Below are 25,690 nucleotides of genomic sequence, written 5' to 3' on the forward strand. Positions count from 1 at the left end.
TGCTATTTTTAGATCAAAAGCTTTTATATCATCTGGAGGATTTGCTCTTAGGAACACTAAACCTTTTTTTACACTAATAAAGAGACTGAAGATAGCAAGTTCTTTGATTAGTTCAAATTCACATATGCTACATTTTATAATACAGCATTTATGATAACCTAAAAACTATTTTAGTATCTCATGAGAAAGAATAAATGTTACTCACTTCAATTTGCTGAACAGTCAGATCCAAAAAGGTATTCTCATTCCTGACACCAATCAGACTTTTAGGGCCTTTGCAGCCCATGCTGGTTCCCAAACCACCATTGAGCTTCACCACCACCAGCTTGTTCAACACAGAAGATATATTATCAGGCAAGCCCCTGGCCTTTATCTTTTCATAGGGTTGAATCTGAAAGAAAAATAAAATTACAGGAGTAATTCAAACAACTTTACGAAAAGTTAAAGCATATCAATCCCAGGGTTACTGACATACTTCCTTAACAAGTTTTGGTTTCTCTGTGGAAAGTTTCAACCACATATCCTTTAATGTCATGGGCCCTCCTGTTTCAAACTCAAGTACTTATAGGCAACTACCCTTGCACACAGAAGTACGTCATTTACTTTACAATGGAGTACAAGAAGGGGACAAAGTTGTAGTCTACAAATACTGTCTGGCTGGTGAGAAGATAGTCTTTTGGACTATATTCTCATAGTCTCTTGGACTGTCTTCAAAAAGATTTCCCATTTGTATCAACATAGCAAATGAGATACATAAAACCCACCAAGTCTAAATATTTCTGGTACACTATGGATCTACTTCAATTCTAAAGAAGTAAAAATAAAATCACACATTATGCCTTCTACCACAGGAGGCAAAAACCAAAACACACTTGTTCCTTGCCATTCTCCCCAACTCAGGCTTACGTTTGCCCTTCAGAGGAAGGTGGCATAGGCTTTTTGTCACACTAGCTATGTCCAAGGACAGAATTCCTTCCTCAAGAATTTAACTTTTGGTTGTCAGTGTATAAAAGCCCATACTAAAAAATTAAGTTTTAGCATTGTTCCAAGAAACACCCTGGACAGGAAGAAGAGGGCAAGAGCTGGGGCTGGAGAAAATCCCAGCTCAATCTCCTCCCTACCACACACATCTATTTCTGTGAGCAGAGCCTTAATCTTTAGCTTCTCCCCTACAGAGAAGGAACAATTACACAACTTACAGCAGAGGCCCAAACTCTTTTGTTCAAAGCACAGGCTTAAGGAAGTCTAAACATCTGATAGCAAGAATAAAAGCTTTTAAAGAGATCACAATGCATTGTCTGTCCATTTATGTGATATTTTTGTTGTTACTTTGCTTTAAGGAATAGGCCCTTAAGTGGACTCTTCAGTTACATTATGGTGTAGGATAGGTAGCACATAAATAGACTGAAAAAATAAAACCTCCCAGTAGGTGCTCTGTGGATGTTAGCTGTTGTTTGTTCTGCTACCAGTAGGAGTATGTGTGTGTCCTGGGCAATGTTCGCAACTGAGAAAGGACTTGGTGGGCTCACAGTCCAGTGACCTAGGCCGAAAGAGGCAAAAATCTCTTTATACTTGGTCAAACACATATATTAATATCATATATAGATTCCTGATCATACAATTCTTGCTGTTAACAGCTCTTTCCACACACAAAAAAACGAGTCTGTAGCTCTTATTTCTTCTACCCTACAATATGCTACAATTTCTTGCTTGGTGCAAACGCTGAGGAACATGAAGCACTCTTCTCCAAGGTTCCCTACTTCGATCATCATTCATTCTGAATTATTTCCTAATGTGGTCAGATTGTCGATCTTCCTGGTAAGTGCTACACAGTAACCTTCTGCAGCCACTCATGTTCATAAACCAAAACAGGGTTGGTGGCAGAAAAGATGGGAGGAGGGGACAGGCCTGTGGGCACTCCAGGGGGTGCTACTGGGATGCTAAATGCCAAGGAAAAGGAGGACAGGGAGGCAGGAAAGAACACAGACCACAGTGGTCACTGTCCCTGCAGCTCATGGTCCAGGTGAGGACAATGTAGAGACAATAACAACTTGGACTCCCAACACACACACACACACACACACACACACACACGCACCCATGGCCCAGCTGACATTCCTCGAAGGATGTTTAAATTTGACTTTACTGCCATGAGTATCATTTGTTCAGCATTTGAAAGTAATACTGCTTAGGAGAAAAAGTCCCAATTTAAGTGCCACATGACTAGAAAAATAAGAGCACATGACAGAGCTAGAACCTTTGCCACCCTTATGTAACAGGGTAGCTTGTAAGTCTTTCTAGCCAGGCTGTCAAAATGAACCAGTAAGTAAAAGGAATGCCACAGGGACACAGTGGCTTCAAGTAGTCTATTACTGGATTAGAAGAATTTCTTGGGCACATTATATTTATTCAAAAGAGTTAGCAAATGGGACCAAGCCAATTATTTTTCAATTATTTTGCAAAAACCAAGGATTTCCATTTAGCAGTTACTTTTCACTTCTCAGCAAGAATCTAATATTTACAGAAGTCTCAAAAGAATGTGAAAATCAATTTAATAGAAAACCCTTAGTTCATGCATTCAGTTTTGGTAAAATTGTTGGTTCAGAAATAGTCCTACCTATTTAATGCTTTGAATATACTGAAAAAAATTACAGTACATAGAAACAAAAATTTTTCCCTACACATGGTAAGGCAAGCTTGTTTTCTAATCTCACCTAAAAATTTTAATTGTAGGCCGGGCGCGGTGGCTCATGCCTGTAATCCTAGCACTCTGGGAGGCCGAGGTGGGCGGATCGTTTGAGCTCAGGAGTTTGAGACCAGCCTGAGCAAGAGCGAGACCCCATCTCTACTAAAAATAGAAAGAAATTATATGGACAGCTAAAAATATATATAGAAAAAATTAGCCGGGCATGGTGGCGCATGCCTGTAGTCCCAGCTACTCGGGAGGCTGAGACAGGAGGATCCCTTGAGCTCAGGAGTTTGAGGTTGCTGTGAGCTAGGCTGACGCCACGGCACTCACTCTAGCCTGGGCAACAGAGTGAGACTCTGTCTCAAAAAAAAAAAAATAAATAAATAAATAAAATAAAATAAAAATTTTAATTGTAAAACATCATATATATAAAAGTTTATAAAGTATACATATACAGTTGAAAGAAGAACAAAAAGAAAACAACAAAAAAAGAATACTGCCATAACTTAGAAGGCTCCATGCATCTGTCCCTGAACACATTCCTCTTCCACCCCTAGGGGTAACCACCATCTGGACTTTTACTCTCTTTAGTTTTACCATCTATATGTGTATCCCTAATAATATTTTACTAGATTATATTTGTTTTAAAACTTTAAATAAATTGAATCATACTGTAAAGTGGGAACCCATCTTGTAATTACAAGATCAGCAACTGAAACAAGGCATATACTGGGATTTATTGATATTGAATATTCTGTTTCAAATAAAGGTAAACATTATCTAGATGTACTTAGGAATGAAAAATTTCATGTACACATTAATATCCTATCAAAGTATAAATGCTTATTATGGAGTAAAAATTCTATAATAATTTTGAAAGCTATTAATTTCATGTACAACTGATGTTTTCAAATATTTCAGTTGGTTAAAGAAATTGGGAAACAGAATGACAGTAAACAGAAAAACTCAGTACATTAGTTATCTATCTTTAGAAAAATATTTCTTTTTTGAGCTAACAAATGTTTATACAAATTTAAATAATGATGCTAGGCAATATAATCTCAATTAGTTACATCTTAATTCTAATAATTAAAGAAATGTTTGGTATACTGACATTCATAGCATTAAACAAAGTAAGCCAAACCATGTTGAATTTTTAGCTATTTAATTTCATTTAGGTCATGAGTCTTCTAAAAAAAAAAAAAAAAAAAAAAAAAGTACTAATAGGAATTTTTTACCTCCTGTGAAGATGAATTAAAAACCAAATGTCAACCTTGCTGCCTTAAAATTTCACAAGAAAAAAAAGAACTCCAAAATCATGTATATTCACTATAAATCATCTTTGATCCACACACCATAAAGAATCTAAAATTCATAAAAAGTATTGGCTGGGCGAGGTGGCTCACGCCTGTAATCCTAGCACTCTGGGAGGCCGAGGTGGCTGGATCACTCGAGGTCAGGAGTTCGAGACCAGGCTGAGCAAGAGCGAGACCCCGTCTCTACTAAAAATAGAAAGAAATTATCTGGCCAACTAAAATATATATATATAGGAAAAATGAGCCGGGCATGGTGGCGCGTGCCTGTAGTCCCAGCTACTCGGGAGGCTGAGGCAGCAGGATCACTTAAGCCCAGGACTTTGAGGTTGCTGTGAGCTAGGCTGACGCCATGACACTCACTCTAGCCTGGGCAACAGAGTCAGACTCTGTCTCAAAAAAAAAAAAAAAAAAGTATTTAGTGACAGAGTTATCTAAATACATTTGTTCTCAGTAACCAAACTTCAAAACATATTTATTAGAATACCTTAAAAAGACAATTCCTTATAACTGAGTCTATGGAAGCTAAACAAATACATGAGAAGCATGTAAAAATGATTTCTATAGACTGCAAACCATTTTAAGTAGTTGAAAATACAAGATTCTTAATACATGCCCAAGTCTGAGTCCTAGGTACAGGGTTCTTTGTAGAAACATGTTACTGGAAAGCTTTATTTGAAATTTTAGTTACTGAAACTAAATGGGCTGCTTCTCCTTCCTATACTTAGTTATGCAGATCCAATCAGAGCCCTTTTCAAATTTGAAAGAACAATACATTGATGCTAAAAACATGATATCTGATTGAAGAAATATTTATAGAATGGAAGACGTAAAAAATAAAAGTGTTATGCAATCATTAGTGACAAACGGTGAGAGAATGGTTTAGGAATCACCAACATCATTCATACTTTTCAAATACTGGCTACAAGCTGAGATGGTGGGCCACTCTCATCATTCTGCTTCAAACACAAGCTACTAGAGAACATTTACTTACATGAGATGTTCACACAGATGGAACAGCAATTATTACATTTTTACAGCTGCTTGAACAAAAAGACAGTCCCAAAATAGGCTTTGGAAGTAACAAAACCAACATAGCAGAACTTAGTAACAGCCAGTGTTGGCTTAGTTCATTTGCCAGAACCTGTTAAGAAGTAGCCAATCCATGTGCCCTGAGTATGCAAACACTTCTTACAAGATAAAATTGTGAAGATATTCCACTCATTCTGCTCTAGGAATAATGCAGAAATTGGTGTTTATCCAATGAAAACTGATATTCAGAGACACACTTGTTGTCTTTTTTTTTTTTTTTTTTTTGAGACAGAGTCTTGCTCTGTTGCCCAGGCTAGAGTGCCATGGTGTCAGCCTAGCTCACAGCAACCTCAAACTCCTAGGCTCAAGCGATCCTCCTGCCTCAGCCTCCCAAGTAGCTGGAACTAGAGGTGAGTGCCACCATACCTAGCTAATTTTTTCTATTTTTAGTTGCTTGGGTAATTTCTTTCTACTTTTAGTAGAGATGGGGTCTTGCTCTTGCTGAGGCTGGTCTTGGCCTCCCAGAGTGCCAGGATTATAGGTATGAGCCACCATGCCTGGCCCACACTTGTTGTCTTGAAAGCCATTACTCTCTATCACCAAATTTCTAGATCCAAAATCTAAGATCTCACGTGATTGTATGAAAGAACAAGTGCATGCAGGAATATTTTTCTTTTTTTTCCCCACTTATTTTTTATTTGTCTATATTCATGGAGTACAAGTGCAATTTTGCTACACTGATAGATTGCACTGTGGTGAAGTCCGGGCCTTCAGTGCATGTATCACTGAGGCAATGCATATTGTACCCACCGAGCAACCTCTCATCATCCGCCCCCAAATCCTCCCCACCCTTCCCAGTCTACATTGTCCTTCATTCCATACTCATGCAGGATTTATTTTTTTCAAAACACACACAAAATAAGGCAATATAAATGAGACAATATTCGGAAATCATCTGTAAGTACACACAAAAGTTCAGTTTGTGAGATAACTCCCAGGAAATGGCACTATAAATTAATGAAACTTATAAGTTCAGGATACGGAAAGGACAGAGCTTCACTTTCGTCAGTCACAATCAGAGAGGATGGAAAACTTGACACCGTGGCAGCTAGGCCACAATCAGCACATCCAATACTAGCAAAAATAGTTGAAAAATATCTTGCTTCTCCACCAACCTCGGTTGACTAAGTCTACTTGCTGTTACAGATGTGCATTGTTAGTGACCACAGAAGCAATCTGGCAGACCATACTGAGGAATTAGTGTTCTTGCACTGTAATATCAACATTTTAAAGTCTTGTTACTAAATTTCTAAATAAAACTGTAACAACTGCAATTTTTTCTTGTATCCCACAAACTTAATGATGTTGATGTGAGGTCTCAGCCTCTTTAACACCTTTAGCCAAAAGGTGTATTAAATATACTTCTAGTTTTAACTCAAATCTCCCCAAGGTTGGCATCTTAAGAACCTGAGTTTGAATTTAAAATGGAATTGTGAATACCTGTCAAGTATTTGGTGTGAAATAAAATGAGCAGATCTACTTGTAACATTAAAATTCCAAAACTGAGTTAATAAAGACTCCTGGGCACAGGCCCTAGCAACTCACAGTACAGACTTATTAACCATTCCAGTAAGTGCCTAGGTTTCTCTGTCAAGTGCCATATTTAGAATCCTGCACCCTAAGTTAAGAGGGCAGAATGTCGCCCCTCCTCTACAAGTGTCAAGGAACCATGGTTCTTTATGTGGTGCTTTCAGTTATACCTGCTTCTCTTACTATATCTAACCCTTAAAGCAGCTAATCAAATACAGGTCCTGCTGAGGAATTTGTTAACAAGAAAAAGACTCTGAGAAGAACTATGGAAGAAAAAGGAAGAAGAAAGCAACAAGATATGAAGGGGGAGAGGTTTTGAGCGTTCAAGGTAATGATGTTATCAGAAGCCTCCAGGGGAGGTCATTAATTTATGTCTCAAGACTTACACTCACCCCCACCCCACACACAGAGACACACGCATATACAAAGAAAGGTAGCAGTCATCTGATTCCAGGAAGCCAGAGTACTTTTTGTCTAAAGCTTTTTACAAGTTAAATTAGGTGGTAAACTGGGCTTTCGAGCACATAAATCACCCTATATGTCAACAGAGATTCTCTCTGTTGATGATGCTGTCCACACCCTCCACCAGGGGACCTCACCAAGCAGTCCCACAGAGCTAAGTTTAGTTCAACAAGCCAAGGGGATCTGTGTTAGAAAGTTGCTTAGCAACAACTGAAGTCACACTGGACACACCTAGCCGCTGAGACATTTTTAGATCTGCCCTCCACTTTGCCTTCCCAGCTCCCCCAGGAGAATGCACAAAGACATTTACTCAGGCAAAGATGGATGGCGTTCAGAGAAAACAGGGAATGCCATGCACTGCTGGATATAGCCTCGATGTTACTCTGACTGAATCACTTTAGTCAGTCACTAGTATGATCTTTGTGCTTTCAATCCTAATCACCCTGTTTCTCTATTTCCTCCAAACATGAATAGAATTCAGTGTTCTACCTCTACTGCAACTAAATAGACAGTAGGCACCCTCCACAGGTGAGGTGGGACAAACCCCATGGAGCTCCTGGCAAAATGTCCAGGGGAGGCCAGGCCACTCATGTTTTCTTCTCACTGGTGGAAAACAATTGGTCAAATACTTACTTAACTTCCTCTGGGGAATCAGTGAAAGAAAGTAGTTGGCAATCTACTAAAGAACATGATTTAAACAACATTCTGCCCTCCAGGACATCAATCTAGCTTTTCTGCAGAAACTGAAAAGAGATTTGTAAAAAGATCTTTTAAAAACTGTCTACCATGATCTGTCTCTTGCCAAGTGTGTTCACAACTTAGTTTCCAGTTAGAAGGAAAGCCAAATTCATCACACAGTCATGGACACACTGTTCCTGTTAGTAATAGTATAACCCAGTTCTTGGTAGCATATTTGTGCTATTCCTGTAGACAGTGCCAAACACCCAAACCAAGCTAACAGTACCTGCCCTGTTATGGTTCACAAGGGTATGATTATTGCAATATGAAAGAATTTTTTTTTCAACAAAAGCAAGTTTGCCTGAAGGAAAACGAGCTGTGTAAATAGTAAAACAAATTAGAAATGACATTCCATATGTACAGAAAGTGTTCCAAGAACATTGGCTTATTCACCAAACCTTTACTGCACAGTGTTTGTGTGCCAAGTTCTGTGCTGGGCACTTTCACATATTGTCTCTTCATTTCACACTTCTAAAGGTAATAACTAAAATCTGGGTCATGTGAACGATAGTACAGATTAATTTAATAACAGAAAACTCATACCTAGACCAGAGATTTTTTTTTCATTAAGTAAAAGCTGGCACATGATGTACATGCAACATTATCACATGGCCCCCAACAAGTTCATCGACGTTCCCTTAGCCACCAAGGTGAGCTCAACTCCTATTTCACAGAGTGCATAAAAGCCATCATATAAGGGAATGCCCTTGACTTTCTACCACCAGATCCTCAGACCCTCCCTGAATCTACATCCTTGTTTCCTCCCCTTCCTTCTGGTTTTAGGAAGAGCTGTCCCCGATCCTAAGACAATTTCTCTGCCAGTATCCATCAAGGACTCCATTTCATCAATCATTCAGTCTCTCCTCTTATCTTCAGCCTATTCCTCTCTATTCTCTTCCATTGGCATAAACACTAAGTATTTGCCATGTAAAAAACAAAAAAGAAAGCAGCAACACAAACACACACCCTTTTTTTCCATCTTCTTAGAAGAAAAACTTCTTGAAAGAATGGCTACACTCCCCATCACTCCCTCACCCGCTGCAGTCAGTTTTGTCCTCTATCTTTCGATGAACTGCTCTTAGCAAGGTCATCAACAACCTGCCAACTACTAACATCAATATTTCTCTTACCTGCGCTGTTGGATGCATTTGACACAACCGAACACTCCCTAAATCTTGAAATGCTCTATTCCCTTTGACTTAAGAAACACCATATTCTACCTTCCTCCTCTTTCTGCCTGCTCCTTATAAAGCAAGCTCATTCTCAGTAGACCTCCTCTTCCACGAAATTGGTTCAATCACTAGTATCTCTATGGCACCAAGACACGCCCAGCTGCCAAGCCAGGAGCCTGCTCACATCTGCTCATGACCAAGCCCCGTCAGTCTCATGAACTCTTCTCTGCTGCCATGATCAGTAACCCACTCAGCTCTGACCTGTGTTACTGCCGTGGTCTCTGCGGCCTCCTTACATTCTCTTACCCACCCTCCATCTCTCAGGTGTTGATCTTTTGAAAAAGAGAATTTGAGCATGTTTTCCCCTTTATTACATCATTTTGAAAATAAAGCACTGACATGGCATGGCAAAGATTATTAGCTGTCTACCCCAACATCATTTTTCCCTTCCACTTTAGAACCCTGACTCTCAGTGGGGCACACTGCCATCCAGAATAAAAGACTACATTTCAAGCCGCCCTTGCAGCTATTTGTGCCAAAGTTCTGGTCAATGTGATTAAGTGAAAGTGAACTGAAAGATTTCCAGAAAGTTTCTGTGAAAGGGAAGGGGTGTGCCTGTCTTCCTTCTTCCTGTTGTTTGGAACAGAGACATTATGAGCAGAGTTCATTCTGGCAGCCATCTGGGACCATGAGGAGATACTCTAACAATGGCAGGGCAGCAAGACAGAGAAGCCCAGGTTTCCGATGACCACCAAACTGCCATACTAACTCTCGACTGTCTCTTCCAAACCTATTTTGTTATTTTGGGTTTCTTCATAATATGTGGCTGAATCTACTCCTAACTGGAAGATTTGGTTTTCAAGGTAGTGATTTGACCCTTTTTACCTTCCACGCTTTCCTCTTCTACTATCCTTGACACACTGTGCCTCAGGAACATAGAGTGTTGGGTTCTCTAATGTACCACATCATCTCTTGCTTGTAAGGCCTTATGCTTTTCCCCCTCACACAACTTCACGTCACCAACTACCTTCTCTTCATCCTCCACCTCTCAGCTCTGACCAGTGATTCAGGGGCTTTATGGGCCATCAGACACACTTGTGAAGATCAAAAGATAATGAACCCTCTTCCAGAGAAGTTCACCATCACCTCCAAAAAACCCCAAAACTTTTTATACACAATTTACTTCACTATACTGGAAATTTCATTCATAGAATATAAAAATAATCTTTGTAAGAGATGTCATTTATTTCCCAGTGAAAATTAATGTGCAAATAAAGCAAAAAATAAACTTGAACTCTCTCCAAACTAAATTTCAAAGAGAATGTTTCTGATTGGCTTGAATAAGTTGATGCCATGATGTGGTTTGAGATGGTTATATGCATGCCATCTTTCATTGCCATTCATTTTTACTTTTCTTTTTGATGTCACAAGTGCTGAAAACCCTAACTCTCTCAAGAGCAAGCTCCCACAGCTTGCTCTGTCAGTTAAATGCAGGCTTGTGCTAAGAAGACCAGAATTCTCCAAGACTCTGGGAGCTGAATGGCTGATGAATTTCCTGTTTCTTCAAAAGTCTATAAGCCATCTTTGCATCACTCACGCAGGATTGCACCATCTTTGATGCAAGGCTTGCAGATGCACAGAGGGTGAATTACAGTAATATGTGGAGCTCACCCTCCTTGGCAGCAGCAGGACAGGAAGTGCTGGCTGGCATAATAGACACTCTACTGGTGCACAAAGCACCAACATTTCTAGCACAAGTTTTGCTTGGCTTAGACATTTTATCATTTTAAAAACATCTTCAGAAGAGGTTCATAAATAATAATTCTTCTTTGAGGGCACCAGCGTGCAATAATGTTCAAAGAAAATCAGTAGCTGGCTGCACTGAGAAATGTCTGAAATTGCAAGGACATGCTAAAGGGAAATGACGTAGCTGCTGTTTCCTCCAGGACCTGATTCAATGAACTACGTCAATTCCAGCATGAACGGTATTATTTAACAAAAGGCCCTCTCTAAAACCAAATGAGGCAATATAGTACAAGAGCTGAGAGAGAACATAGGCTTTAATGCCAGGCTGCCCGTGTTTGAATCTTAGACTCCACTACTTATTATGGCAAATTATTTAATTGCTCTAAGCCTTTTTTATTTACTTCATTAATTTGTTATGAGGATAAATGAGATAATGCATGTAAAGTGCTTAGCAAATTGCCTGGCCCATAGTAAGCACTCAAATGTTGGCTGATCACTACATCATTGATTCAGACACATTCCCTCACCCCCACACTTTAACACTTCTGAAACCAGGATGCATCATACAAACAATGGGTTCTTATAATTAATTGGTTGCATTTTTTTCTTTATTAGTAGTACAGAAAAGGTGCAACTTATAAGCAATGGCTCAAATTTGATGAAATATGGTATTGAATTTCTTTCTCTGCTCCAAGTCACAAACCAGCTCAATGACCTTCCAGGCATGGGCTTCACCCAGAGTTTTTCTACAGTCACATGTAGCTTTGAGGATATTAAGGCAGGGGTCCCAGCCTAAGCACAAGTGAGACCCTGTTTCTACAAAAAATAGAAAAATTAGCTGGGCATAGTGGTGCACACCTGTAGTCCCAGCTACTCAGGAGGCTGAGGCAGGAGGATTGCTTGAGCCCAGGAATTTGAGGTGGCAGTGAGCTATCATGATGCCATTGCACTCTAGCCCAAGGTGACAGAGTAAGACAAAAACAAAGACAAGGGTCAACAAACATGGTCTGTGGGACACAATCAGAACTTCTACCTGTTTTCATAAAGTTTTATGAGAACACAACCATACTCATTAGTTTATATATGGTCTATGGCTCTTTTCAAGCTACCATGGCAGAACTGAGTAATCATGACAGAGATTGTATGGTCTATAAAACCTGAAATGTTTACTATCTAGCCCTTTACAGAGGAGGTTTGCCAGTCTCTGGTTTAAGACAGTCTTCTGAGAAAAATTTAAGTTTTGCTAATAGTTCTGCCTTTTCAAACCATGCTGCTGCTTCTAAAATGGCTCCATACTGCCTGAGACTTCTTAGGATGACCAGAGAGAATAGATTTCCATTAAATGGCTGTATGTTGGCTTCATGCTTCCACTGGCAAGAACACTGCCATAAAACAACCCCCTAGGCTTCTGTATCTTCTCATATTTGTTGAGGAAAGCAAAATCAAGGATATGTAGTTGGTAACAGAAATCAGGAATTTTCAAAACAACAGAAAGAAAAGCTGAGATTAAAAAAAAATATTTTGTCTACTTATATCAGCTCTCTACAGTAGTCAAATTCATAGAGACAGAAAGCAGAAGGGGAGTTGCTAGAGGCTTGGGGGAGAGGAAGTAGAAGGGAATGGCGAGTTCTTTAACAGGTATAGAGTTTCAGTTTTTCAAGGTGAAAAAGTTCTAAAGACTGGTTGCAAAACAATGTGAATATACTTAACACCACTGAAGTGCACACTTAGAAATGGTTAAGATGGCAAATTTTATGTATATTTTACCACAATTTTTAAAAAAAAGTCTCTTGTGTGTTTATGTGCAGGCACACACGTGTGCCCCGTCAAGAAGTCTAAGGACCGCAAAGCAAACATATCACTTTTTGTGACCATTTGTGACCCTCAGACCTAGGACTGAACCTGGTACAGCTCCAGGCTTCAGGTACTATGCCTCCTACTGTAGCAATTGTTACACTGTCTTCAAATTGCTGTTAAGTGCTCTTTATCTGTCATATGACTGTAAACTCCATGAGGGCAGTAACTGCTATCTGATACTCCCCACTACATTCATTGCCTTTAAGAGGTTAGCTCATTGGCAGCACTCAAATATCTGTTAAGTAAATAAGTGAATAAATGAAAGGAAGAAAGCTGTTAATAAATGAAATATATTCTCTGGAAATTATTTCTTGTCTGACTTTTGATAAATTTAAACATTTAAATTTGATAAATTTGTAACAAAAGTAGTTTGATTACTGATTAGAAACCAGATTACAACCACTCATTACTTTAATTCAAAAAATAAAGTATTGAATTAGCATATATTACATATAAGTCTGATGAAAGAAAACTTAAATCTAAGACTTTGCTCTACATAAGAAATAATTTTACAGGTCATAACATCAGTGTAGTAATTATAAAACAATTCCTCTGTGATAAGTAAGCAAATAGATCACATAATAAATATTACAAACCTGAAAAAGTATATTTCCTAAGATAGTTCTTTTGTCTTCTTCCATTTATAAATTACAAGAATACAAAGCAAACTATCAAATCAAGTATATATTTTAATTTTGCTAGCTATTAACTCCCATATCCTTGGAGCTCCAAAAAATTAATCTAATTATCCTGACCTAAAGTAAATGTTACTAACCTATGGAAAGGAAAATACAGAAGCAATTTTTTCAGTGGTGGAAGGAATCAGCTGACCTAGTCATACATTGAGTCCTCACAGGTCCAAAGGCAAAAATTTATAAGAGGGGGTAAGTAAAGCAGGTCTTTTCAAAGACCTAGTAAGAAATCTCGGCACTAATACTGTCCTCTAAAGAATTATACTCATCAGCACCAACCCAATAAATCATGTTCAATATCCTTCAATACAATCTGCCACCCCAGTTACTAAAATCAGCCTCAGTAAAAAACTCAGCCAAAACAATGTATTAACAGGAGCCAGAACCATAAAAGTCACTTATTTTCAGCCTAAAGTTTGCATTGCCCTCTCTAGGAACCCAAACTTGAATATAGAGCCTTTTTGTTAGGTCATGGCATCATAGCAATTCAAAGCCCAGAAACCAATTACTACAAATAAAAGGGCATTTCTATATTAAATATTTCAAACATCAATGAATACAAATAGACAATGAAAAAAAATTCAACCTACTAGTAATCAAATAAGTAAAAATTTAAATGAAAATTTTAAAATATTTTCCATCTAAACTGGAAAATATTTTTAAGTAGTAATATTCAATGCTTTAATAAATGCAGTGAGATCAACAATAAAACAGACTGTAGGTCTCTACTCACATGTCAACTCAGAGAGGCATTCTCTACCTAGCTTAAAATATTACCTCTACCCCCTCAATCTCTGTTACTTTACCTTTGTTTTTCTTCATGTCACTTATCACTGCTTGAAATTACATTGTATATTTTTTATTGTCCACTCCTTCACTAGCTTATAAACTAGAAACTAGATGAGGGTAAGGGCTTTATCAGTATGGTTCTCTACTAATATATAGCTGGTGCTCAAAAAAAATAGCTGTTGAAGCAATACATTAATATGAATCGGTGTGCAAATTGGTATACTCTTTCTGGAAAGCAATTAGAAATACATAACAAGAACTTTTATTTATTTATTTATTTATTTTTTTATTAATATTTGAGACAGAGTCTCACTCTATTGCACGGGCTAGAGTACTGTGGCATTAGCCTAGCTCACAGCAACCTCAAACTCCTGGGCTCAAACAGTCCTTCTGCCTCAGCCTCCCATGTAGCTGGGATTACAGGCATGCACCACCATGCCTGGCTAATTTTTTCTATATATTTTTAGTTGTTCAGCTAATTTCTTTCTATTTTAGTAGAGATGGGTCTCGCTCTTGCTCAGGCTGGTCTCGAACTCCTGAGCTCAAACGATCCTCCCACCTCAGCCTCCCAGAGTGCTAGGATTGTAAGTGTGAGCCACTGCACCTGGCCATAACAAGAACTTTTAAAAGGTTCATATCCTTTGAACAAAACACCATTTCTGAAAACTATTCTTAGCAAAATAATCCAAAGATTTATATGTAACTATTTATCACAAGGTTGTTATAATAACAAAAAATCAGAACCAACCTACATACCTAACTATAGGAGAATCCCCAGAAATCACACTGATACACTTGGACAAACGCCCCACCCTCACCCTCACCCTCACACTCCTATCAACCAGAATATTACTTTCAAGTGAATTACATTCATTGTCTTATTTTCCATCATCAAAAAATTAAGAAAAAACATTTCATTTCCAAACTTTTGCCATCCTTAATGACAGATGACCAAAGAACTGATCCTATAAAGTGATCAGCCATCCTTCCTACAATTTCACCTAAATTTTGGCAACCTAATGCCAAGGATATTCTGCAAAGCCTCCTCAGCCCACTAACTCTTACACCACACAATGAACACACACCAATCCTTAAATACCTACACCTCCACACACTATGAAAATGGGTGCCCAATTCTTTTCATAGCTATGACAGTCCTCTAAGACAAGGTCTACCTCTTACATCTATCTTGAGTCTAGTAGATACAAAACCTATAAACACGGCTGGAGTTTCTGATTAAAGATAATTCTATCCTAGGGCTTTCATCATGTGGATCTAGATACCCTTCAATAAAACCCATCCAACAGAATAGTACAGTTAAGCATGTTCATAATGGAGGGCATTATGTTGTTTATTTTCACTGATCTAACAGAGTGCAGGGCCTCCTACAATCTTGAAGGTTAAAGCTAAGTTTTATCTGGGCAATATGGAAAATTTGTTAGGGGAGATGAGTTTATCTAACACAATGAAAATGGCAGACTAACAACACATCTGATAAAAGAAAATTACAGGGATGATGTAAAATTATGGTTCATTTACTTGATAGAATATTTTGCTAAAATATAAGCATAAAGTATTTATTTGTGATTATAAATGAAAAATATATCAAATTAAATGTACTGATAACAAATACATAAAAATATATTTATAACCAAAGACAAAGATAGAAAAAATAGATTTTAAAAAGAAACACCATCTGTAATCTCAATACAATTCCATTGTTTTTACTGTGCCCAGCATAATACGTGACATCTAAGAGGTATTTAATAAATATTTGCTGAATGTGTAAGAACAATAGCAAATATTTGTTGAACCTTTATCAGAGTGCCTGGCAAACAGTTAATGCCTTTGTGTGTATTCTCAATAATCCTCACTAAAATTCTATAAAGTAGGTACTTTTATTATATCTACTTTTTTCCCCAAATTTTTTTTTATAGAGATGGGGGTCTCACTATGTTGCCTAGGCTAGAGTGTAGTGGCAATTCAGAGGTGCAACCATAGCACACTGAAGCCTCAAACTCCTGGCCTCCAGAAATCCTCCTGCCTCAGCCTCCCCAACAGCTACGACTATAAGCATGTGCTATAACCATACCTGGCTACATGTCTACTTTTTATGAGTGAGGAAACTGAGACTTACAGTAGTTAAATAACCCTCCCAATGTTACATAGCTAAGAAATAATGACGCTAGAATTTAAATTGTTGGAGTGTGTTTTTGACCTCACTACCATTACTGCCAAACTAGAAAAAAGTGTTAAATACACTAAAGGCAGAATGAATTCAGTATGCATATGTGGGTAGTCTTTGTAAAGGTAGAATATTTTAGTGATTTACACTGAGCTTGAGGTAATTTCTCAGATACCTGTTGACTAAGTATATGATTAGGAATATTATAGCTCACTATCAGGAAATTCACATAATACGCATCATAAATGTATAGAAATTAAACTGCAATCTAGCCCTGAGAAAGGGTATTAAAAATTAAAAATCATCAGGGAAAATTAAAAGTAACCATTTCTCCAACAGCTACCAAGAACCATAAAAGATCCAGATTTCCTAAATTGTATGGGGCTTTGGATTTAAGAACTTAAAGCACAGCCACTCCCATCTAACCTGCTATAAGACGCAGGATCTCCCATCTCCTGTGTTTTCTACCTTCTAAGTTCAGACAAAATGATTCCCCCTAACTGACAATGAGTTTGCAGACATGTCCCCGACTTCCCTTGCCTATTCTCGTTTCCTACTCATTTCCATTCTTACTCTCCAGTAGTACTATAAAAACTATAGTTCTTAGAGCACCTTCTACTCTCTTACGCCTTTGAATACCATGTTCTCTAAAACACGGAATATTCATCTCTGATTTTTTTAGGCAAACTCTTACTCATAATTCAAGTCTCAGCTCTGACGTCACCTCTTTATGCTTAACTTGATTAGGACTTTCCCAATTCACCAGCTGCTTCTCCTGCTATGCTCAGCACATATACCAGAAACCCACTTATTTAATACATCTATACATGTGGATAGGCAGACAGTTAATTTAAAAAATAAGTTCAAGCACAGGATCATGAAAAAGTTTTAGATAAATTAACTACTTTAATTTCTTACAAATGTATACTCACTAAGGTCTTTTCCTTAGGTATGGTATGAATCTGTTGATCAAAACTGTGTTACCTTTTTTTATGTAAACCACAGCAACAACGTATATTCTGGAATTTCCAGTTTCAGTTTCTTCCAAGTAGACCAAAAGCTTAGACATCTGTGAAACAACCTACATGCAGAACAATCATTCCAGATTCACACAATTTTCCTAATGTTTCCTAGTTGTCTTGCCAAGACCTAATTCAACATTTTTTGCAACTCATCTTTATCCAGTTTTCCCAGTGTTCAACTCAGTTTTCATTGAAATAACTTTTTATATCCATTTTACTGGTTTATATGTAGAATTTTATTACATTATGTCATTACAACAAAGATAACCGGCATGAACAGATTTGGGAACAAACACAATTAACTTTTGGTGAGCAAGCCACTCACTTTAGTAAGAGAACTTTAGTATCATAAAAAGTAGACCTGTGGCCGGGTGTGGTGGCTCACGCCTGTAATCCTAGCACTCTGGGAGGCCGAGGGGGGAGGATCGCTCAAGGTCAGGAGTTCAAGACCAGCCTGAGCAAGAGTGAGACCCCGTCTCTACTAAAAATAGAAAGAAATTAGCTGGACAACTAAAAATACATAGAAAAAATTAGCTGGGCATGGTGGCACATGCCTGTAGTCCCAGCTACATGGGAGGCTGAGGCAGTAGGATTGCTTGAGCCCAGGAGTTTGAGGTTGCTGAGCTAGGCTGATCCCATGGTACTCTAGCCGAGGCAACAGAGTGAGACTCTGTCTCAAAAAAAAAAAAAAAAAAAAAAGTTCCCCTGCATTAGAACCACCTGGAGAATAAAAGCTAAGATTGCCGGACCCCAACCAACAGTTTCTAATTCAGTAGCTCTGGAATGGGAACCAATGGGCAACAGAGCAAGACTCTGTCTCAAAAAAAAAAAGTAGACCCAAGCACTGAAAAAGAATGGAGAACACCAGTTAATCTCGCTAGGTAGAAGCCAGTTAGTAAAGTGTCTTCTGAACCACTCCCATAGCTATTACCTCCACTGGACAATAAATATAACCTTTGTGCAAACATGTCAATAAAGCAAAAGTTCAGAACTGGTTTGTTATTGCATGCCTGTGTTATTGATTCCTTTAGCCACCCTTCGCAACTCAATAGCCTCTTGTATTTACCCTATTCATTTTTCATGCAGTCATTACATAGGAAAGGTTGGGAAGCATTGTACGAAATTGTAAGCTCTTTAAGGCCAATGACTGTCTTTATTTTTGAATTCCCAATAATTAAAACAGTGGTATTTGCTAGATTGGTAGAATAAACGTAAAGAATAAAGGAAACTTCCATAGTCTCACATAGTAACTACAGATAAACCAGAAAGAAAGACCTCAGTCAGGGAGATGTGACTGTTGAGGATAAGCCTGGGCATGAGAGCAGAACAGGAAATTAAGTTTTAAAATTACCTTATTTATTTATGCATTTATGTTTTCTCTCTCCCACTAGCATGAAGCTGTACGAGTATTGGGCCATTGTCTATCTTGTTCACTTGTATCTCTGTGCCTAGATAAATGCCTACTACATGGTAGTTATTCAATAAATACTAGTTAAATGTGTTGCTGGAAGAACTTCAAAGAGAAATAAGGGCCCTAAGGGAGGGAGTGGTGCCTACTCAACAGCTCTATTCAAGGAAAGATGGAGAAACAGTGAAGGCCATGCTTTAAAGACTTCCAAGTTCCTTTCCCACATGATGACAACTGTTGATTGCTCCATAATATATCTTAGAGGTAAAGAATCTGGGCTTAGGTAGATGTGGGCCTAAATTCTGGCTTACTAAGGAAATTTGTGTGGATAACTCAATCCCTCTCAGCCTCCATTATGTCTTTCATTGTTAAACAGGAATAGCAAGCTCCTAGAGTTATTTGAGAATCATGTAAGAAAATACATGTAAAGCGCTGAGAACAATGGGTGGCACATTAGTGCTGAATAAATGTTTGCTACCATTGTTATTATTACTGTTGTTGAAAGAACCTCAAGTACGCCACATTCTGTGCACTAGAGACAAAGATAGGGCTGTATTCCTTGAAGAGGAATTTCTATTGTTACTAAAGGATACCAAAGAACCAGGTCTTGGGAGCCTGACTTCCTCCTACCTGGTTCATATAAGGGTTCCTCCTCTTTAGGCAACTTACTCTGAACTACAGCTTTCTCTTTTGTAAAATGAACATAATAGTGCTTATCTTCCAGGTCTGTTGTGAATATTAAATGAGATCACAGACATAAAGAATTCAGTACAATGCCTGATATATGAGCACCCATATATTAAAGGGCAGGTATGAAGGAAGAAAAAGGCAGTATTTTAGAAAGATATGTATCTGCTTAGCTTGTGTGTTGGCAGTAATCAATAACTACAGAACATAGGGCTTTGCATACATAGTTTTTACAAATTTTTTAAAAATAAAAAATGCTTAAAGCTTTGCCTCATTAAAAAATAAACAAAAAAGCCCTTTGAAATGGTGTGTCATGTTCTTTTGAAAGAACAGAGTATCTGCTGATGGCTTTAGGACCATTAACAATGAAGATGCCTGTATAAGCCCATCTATAAATAGAAATCTGTGTTTAATGGCTTACTTCTACCTTTTTCCATGTGTATTTCCTTCTGGCACTTCCACGTTTCTTCTCAGCTATCTTTTATATATTTTCAGTTTTGAACTTGGAGGAAAAATTCCATCAGTACTTTGAGTAATTGTCTTGTGCTTCTTTTGACTCAGCAAGAAGTTTTAAAGATGGGATATAGATAACAAAAATTAGCTTGGATAGCTTTATGACATTGCTAGTTAAAAATTACAGTGTATCTTTGCAACTTTTCTGTAAATCAAACTACTCTAAAATTAATAATTTAAAAACATGTATATAAATTGCTTCTCACTTATTCAATTCTCATGTTGTTAACCTATTTACAGCATTTTGTTTCTTACTCTTGATATTTTTGCCTCTCAAACTTCCATAACTATTGCCCTCCCATTAAAAATTGTAGCAATTTCCAAAAAGCTAAAGATATATAAAATTATAATACTCCCAACTGTGTACTTTAAGCCTGAAAAACTAGAGAAGGCAAAAGAACTGGTAGAAAACCCAGATGAGAAAAACAAGAAACAAACAAAAAAACACTTGTTACACATGCCACATGATCCTACAAAGTAGAAGGTAACTATAAAGAGTGGCTGCCAACTGCTCCCTAAAACTTACTGTAATCTAGAATTTTTGTAGAAATTCTAGGAAGTTCAAAGACTTCTGGGTTTTTTTTAACTCCAAAAGGCAAAATATATATACATATGGTTAAAAAAAATTCAAACGCTAGAAACAGATATATATTCATCACCCTTTTATAGAAGTCAGCTGAAGTCATAAAAGTAGTCAACTTTGTAAGACATCTGGCCCATATCCTTATCGGTTAACGTGACAGTTTTCAAAGAACAATTCACTTTAGTATAGATTAAAGGACAAAGGTAAATGACCCAGGGAGTAGGAAAAGAATGCTAATGGAAGAAATGGGAGTTCCAAATAACCAACCTGCTTATATCACAACCTGCTTCAGTGACTAGGACTAGCTCTTTACTAAAATCACCTTCTATATTCCCTATGACAACCCTCCTGTTACCCTACCTGTGGGCAAGAGAGGTTTCAGAATAACTGTATTAATTCTAAATGCCTTAAAAAATAAAACTGAAGCCTCTAACCTCATCGTGTTTACACTGCATACTAGCTTTAAACTCTAAGGTATTGAATAGCCAGTGATTAAAGCAGTGTAAAGTACATTGTTAGTTTAATTATATAATTCCCATTGTTGGAGCAGCCATGGAGAAATGAAGGAGGGGAAAGGGGAAAAGGCCAGAAGCTGTAAAAAGAGAGCTCTATGGAAGATTAAAGGGCAGGTATGAATGAAGAAAAAGGCAATATTTTAGAAAGATACGTATATGCTTAGCTTGTGTGTTTAAAGGAAGACTTGTAAAAAAGCAGCACATTTTAAAGGGGTACAAGGGAACTACTGGGGGGATTTTGTGGCAGAAGTTACATGACTATATTCATCTGCCAAAATGCATAAAAATATGTACTGGGGGGGGCACTCCAAAAGCTACTAACAGCTAAAACATTGATTAACCTTATAAAGTTTGCTTGCCACAACTAAAAGCAAAAACAATAGTAAGCATCTTTAACTAATTGGGTTGACATTTAACAGTGTTGAAAAATCTAAACCAACTGTTTGAGGTTTACAGTGAAGCATGGGTTTTAAATTTTGTTCCAATCTTCCACCATTAGTGTCTTTCTTAAATGGAAATTGCAGCTTCTGATGTCTCCCCAGTGCAACCTACCCAGGGAGTTGGGAGGTTCTCAGCCAGTAACAGGAGCCATGGTGGCAGACAAAGAGACTTCAGCATTTGGCTCTCTCAGGGTCTTTCTTCTGGCTCCAGACATGGAGAAGCAGACACATCCATCAAATGCTCCACCACCAGAGAACATGCTACATGCTCTAAGTCTATTATTTTTAGACTCCTACTATTCTCAAAGCTTTTTTCTCTTTGATCCTCCTTCCATCCTCACAGAAGTCTTGCCTCAAGGTCACCCTAGAAGTCTGCCCTAATGCCAGGAAGTCTTTCCAGAGTCCCATGCCAGTTAGATGCTTCCACGGCACCCTAAGGAGAGATTATGATATTGTTCTGTAGTTAGCTGTTTCTGGACCCATTCCTCCACAGACATGGGTCCAAAATGCTGAAAAGAGACCAAGACTTGTTTTTGTAGGCCCAGAATCCAGCTAGTGCCTGACAGAGAGGAGGTACCTGATAAATAGTTACTTGAATGAGATTCTAAGACAGTCGTTCTTACAAGCTGTACAGGTCATGAACCCCTTTGAAAATCTGATGAAGTCAGGCAATCTACTCTAAAAAAGATGTCCATTCATACATAGTTTTACCTATAATTTTAAGAAATCTAAGATGGGTCTACCATTGCTACAAAGCCCTCCCAAGGTGAGATACCTGGCATAAACATTCTAGCCTTGGCTATACAATGGGATGAATGCAGAGTTACCTGTTCAAATTTCATCTAGAACAGGAAAATGAATTAGTGATAGATCCCCCAAGGAATTTCAGGGCAGAAAGGGTAAGAGGTGGTAGGCATGGGCCACCCATCCTGTTTTATATAAAAAATTCTCCAAGTATTAATCTTATAGGTTCAGTGTGCCCTTTATTAAATAAAGATAATGAAAATTCCCTCACAGTTGTACTAGAGATGAAAATATGGACTAGAAGAACCTCACAGACATATTTTTCTCATCTAATTATAAGATATAAGATACTTACATAAAAGATACCTTTTGGAAGTATAATAGCAAAATTATCTTTATTAAGTATCACTGGCTCTATGACACATGAGCCAAGGTACAAAAAAACTCTCTCTGGGGTATGGGTTGGAATGGAGGGAATGGCAATATTCAAAAAGTAGTACTACCACCTATAGCCATGTCCTCAGGACCATTTCCAAAAATGCCACTAATTACTTTTTGTGGAACATTTTCATTTAGGATCCCATTTTATCTCTACATACACACAAAACAAGTCTCTAATGGCTTTATCATTACCCGACTGCAGTTGGGAAATCTTCACATGCTCAGAGCAAACCACCCTGTGTCATATTATGTCAGATCCTTGGCCAAACTGCCTCCAGTAAGTCTTTCAAAGAAATGTGCAAAGTTTAGATGTAACGCAGTCCACCTTCTGAAAAAAACTGCTGTGTACGTGTACTCTGCACACATATGCTGTAACTTTCTCAGAATTTTTTATAACTAAATACATAGATTTTAATGTTTCCACATTAATAAACTAAAAGAAAAGCTCTTTTATAGAACAAAATAAAAAAATCTGTTGGTGCTAAATATCACACTGATGCATGACATTCTCTTCATGCCAATTCTCTACCATATGACTCTATATAACTCCTCCCCATTCACAACTATACCCGCACCCTTTTGATCCTATCTATATGAAAAAGACTTCTACTTCTTTAGAGAGCACTTTTCACAGAAATAAGAAAGTATCATCACCAGAGGTCAATGCCAGCCAGGTGAAAACGGGGTTTAAGTTAGGACTCAGAAGAACCTGTCAGCCCCAGTACCTTCTTGAGCAGGCTCTGTACCTTCTCCTATCTTTGATGTATTTCCCATCCTTCTGGATCCCCAACATGTAAGCTTGACCAGAACCAAGACACTCTCATAGCCTTGCTAGGAAACAATGAAAGGGTCAAATGAAGCTGCATATGCTGGGACATCCTTTCTTGCTGTAATCTAAAAATGAACCTTAATAATACATTAAGACTTTCTCTTATTTATGTAGCTAAATATCAAGATAATCTTGACAATAATATACATTTAGTTAACACTCATAAAGATGGGGCAGAGCATTATCCATAATTCCATAAGTTGTGTTCTTCTTAGCCATAATTCAATAAAACATGGACTCAAGAGATCTTTCAAAAAACATCTGTGTGCTCACTTAGAGCTAAAATGAAGTATTCAACACAGTAGACAGGAGTGAGTAAAACTTGACAACATAAAACTTCAATGCCTATCTGTAAGTATGTCCTTCAATCTAATATTATAAAAAGCTATTTTTATCTAAAAAGTGATAATCTGAATTGACAAAGGCATTTGAGGTCAGTTTTCTGGGGGCCAAAGATGTAAAGAAAACTACTGAAGATCTTCTGAAAATAAATACACTAAAACGGGATCAGCAAATGGGCCAGACAGTAAATATTTTAGGTTTCACAGGCTAGACTGTCTCCATTGTAACTCTTCAACTCTGTCATTGTAGCAAAACAGCATCTATAGACAATATGTAAATGATGAAGCATGGCTATGTTCCAATAAAACTTTATTTACAAACCAGGTGGCTGGTAATCTGCCAATCTATGTACAAAAATATAGATCCTCTGTTATGACAATGTTTATGTGTACACCTTTGATACAAGGCTGACACTATAAATGACTGTTCTTCCACAATAACCTCTTTTTGGTTAGGAACATAAAATATCACCTATGTTTTTTAAAAAGACCTATGTTCACTAAATAAAATTACATTTTGAAGGGAAAATTGATCGCCCTACAATCTCTAAGACCTGAGAAAGAAAACCTGTTCTGTGATGGAAGGGGAGAGAAAGAGGAGGCTAGAGAGAGAGGTGCAAGGGAAGCAAGATAAATAAACATTAACCCACGATTGGTATTTTCAAAACTATTTGTAAAAGCTGGTAACATACAGACTATATATAAGACACATTTGTGCCCTCAAGAAGCTCATGACATAGATAAACAGCGAACTTATTTTTTGCCTCTGTATTCTAAAACTTTCAACATTAAGGGCATAGGGAATTACAAGCACATTTTTAAAAAATGCTAAAAACCTAGGCTTCAAAATAATGACATTGTTAATGAAGACTTACATTTTTATAAGCAGAAAAAGACTTCAAAAAATATTACATCTAGAATTTACTTTATATTTCTATTCTTTTTCCTACATCAATTCTGCATTCCTCTCAGTAACTATGGCTCACTACATAGGCATAGCCTCCTACAAGGATTTATCAGAACCTTACTGGGGATGGCAAAGGGGTAGCACTGAACTGGAGAAATCCTGAGGTCATTCTGGTCCCTCTGCTCCTTCCTTCCCCACCATCTAATTCCCACTTCAAGGATCCCTACTGTATATCATGAGCTCTCAAAATATACAAAGATTTCTCCACTGGCAAAGCAAAACCTTGAACCTTAAAATATACTGAAAGTAACAAATCTGTGTGTCTTCCTTCAAGGTGGGCTCTATCTTTAAAAAGTTAAGTTTATTTAGGAGAAACAAAAAATTCCCAGGCCTGCAAATAAGAATTAAGAAGAAAAACACACCTTTATACCCAGGTCCATGATTAATTAGATAAGTGAGGTTACTTCAATTAGGAATAATTCCTAAGCAAAAATTGTATTTCGAGAGGGAAAATAAACAGCACCTGACTGTATTATATTATAATTTTAGGCCTACTCCCAAGCATTTTTAAAAATCTGACTGAATTTACATCTAATTACTTTTTTAAACAACATACCTATCCAGAAGAATTCTATAATTCTTTTTTGGGAGAAAATATTATTAATTCTATTAAAAGCAGAAAAATAAATCACAATTCATTCACTAGGGCAGAGGAAATCAAAGGCCAAAAAGTAGACCCTAAAACAAATGCATACAATAATTGTCAAGTACTATAGGCAAGAGAAATTTTAACTTCAACATAAAAAAAAAAAAGAGAGACTCCTCAAGGTGAATAGTTAGGTAGGATTTTTATTTTTTTAGCTTATTTTCTTTTTTACAATAAGCATGTAATTTGTATTTTTTTCAAAGTTTAAGAACTGAAAGATATTTTCCACATATAGGAATAAAAACACTCCTAACTGGGTACTACATTTAATATTTTCTCATTAGGGAAA

General features: G+C 37.5%; 1 protein-coding gene across 3 annotated transcripts in view; it reads right to left on the reverse strand.

Annotated features, from left to right (window-relative positions):
* The window catches only part of UGP2 (UDP-glucose pyrophosphorylase 2), a 52,404-nt gene that overhangs the window by 9,011 nt on the left and 17,703 nt on the right, over positions 1-25,690 (reverse strand). For all 3 annotated transcript variants that reach the window (XM_069494560.1, XM_069494559.1, XM_069494561.1), the window contains one exon: positions 206-391. In XM_069494560.1, the coding sequence (XP_069350661.1) occupies positions 206-391 (186 nt within the window). The remainder of the gene's footprint in view (positions 1-205; positions 392-25,690) is intronic.

Source organism: Eulemur rufifrons, chromosome 19 (assembly GCF_041146395.1).
Source record: "Eulemur rufifrons isolate Redbay chromosome 19, OSU_ERuf_1, whole genome shotgun sequence".
Taxonomy (NCBI): domain Eukaryota; kingdom Metazoa; phylum Chordata; class Mammalia; order Primates; family Lemuridae; genus Eulemur; species Eulemur rufifrons.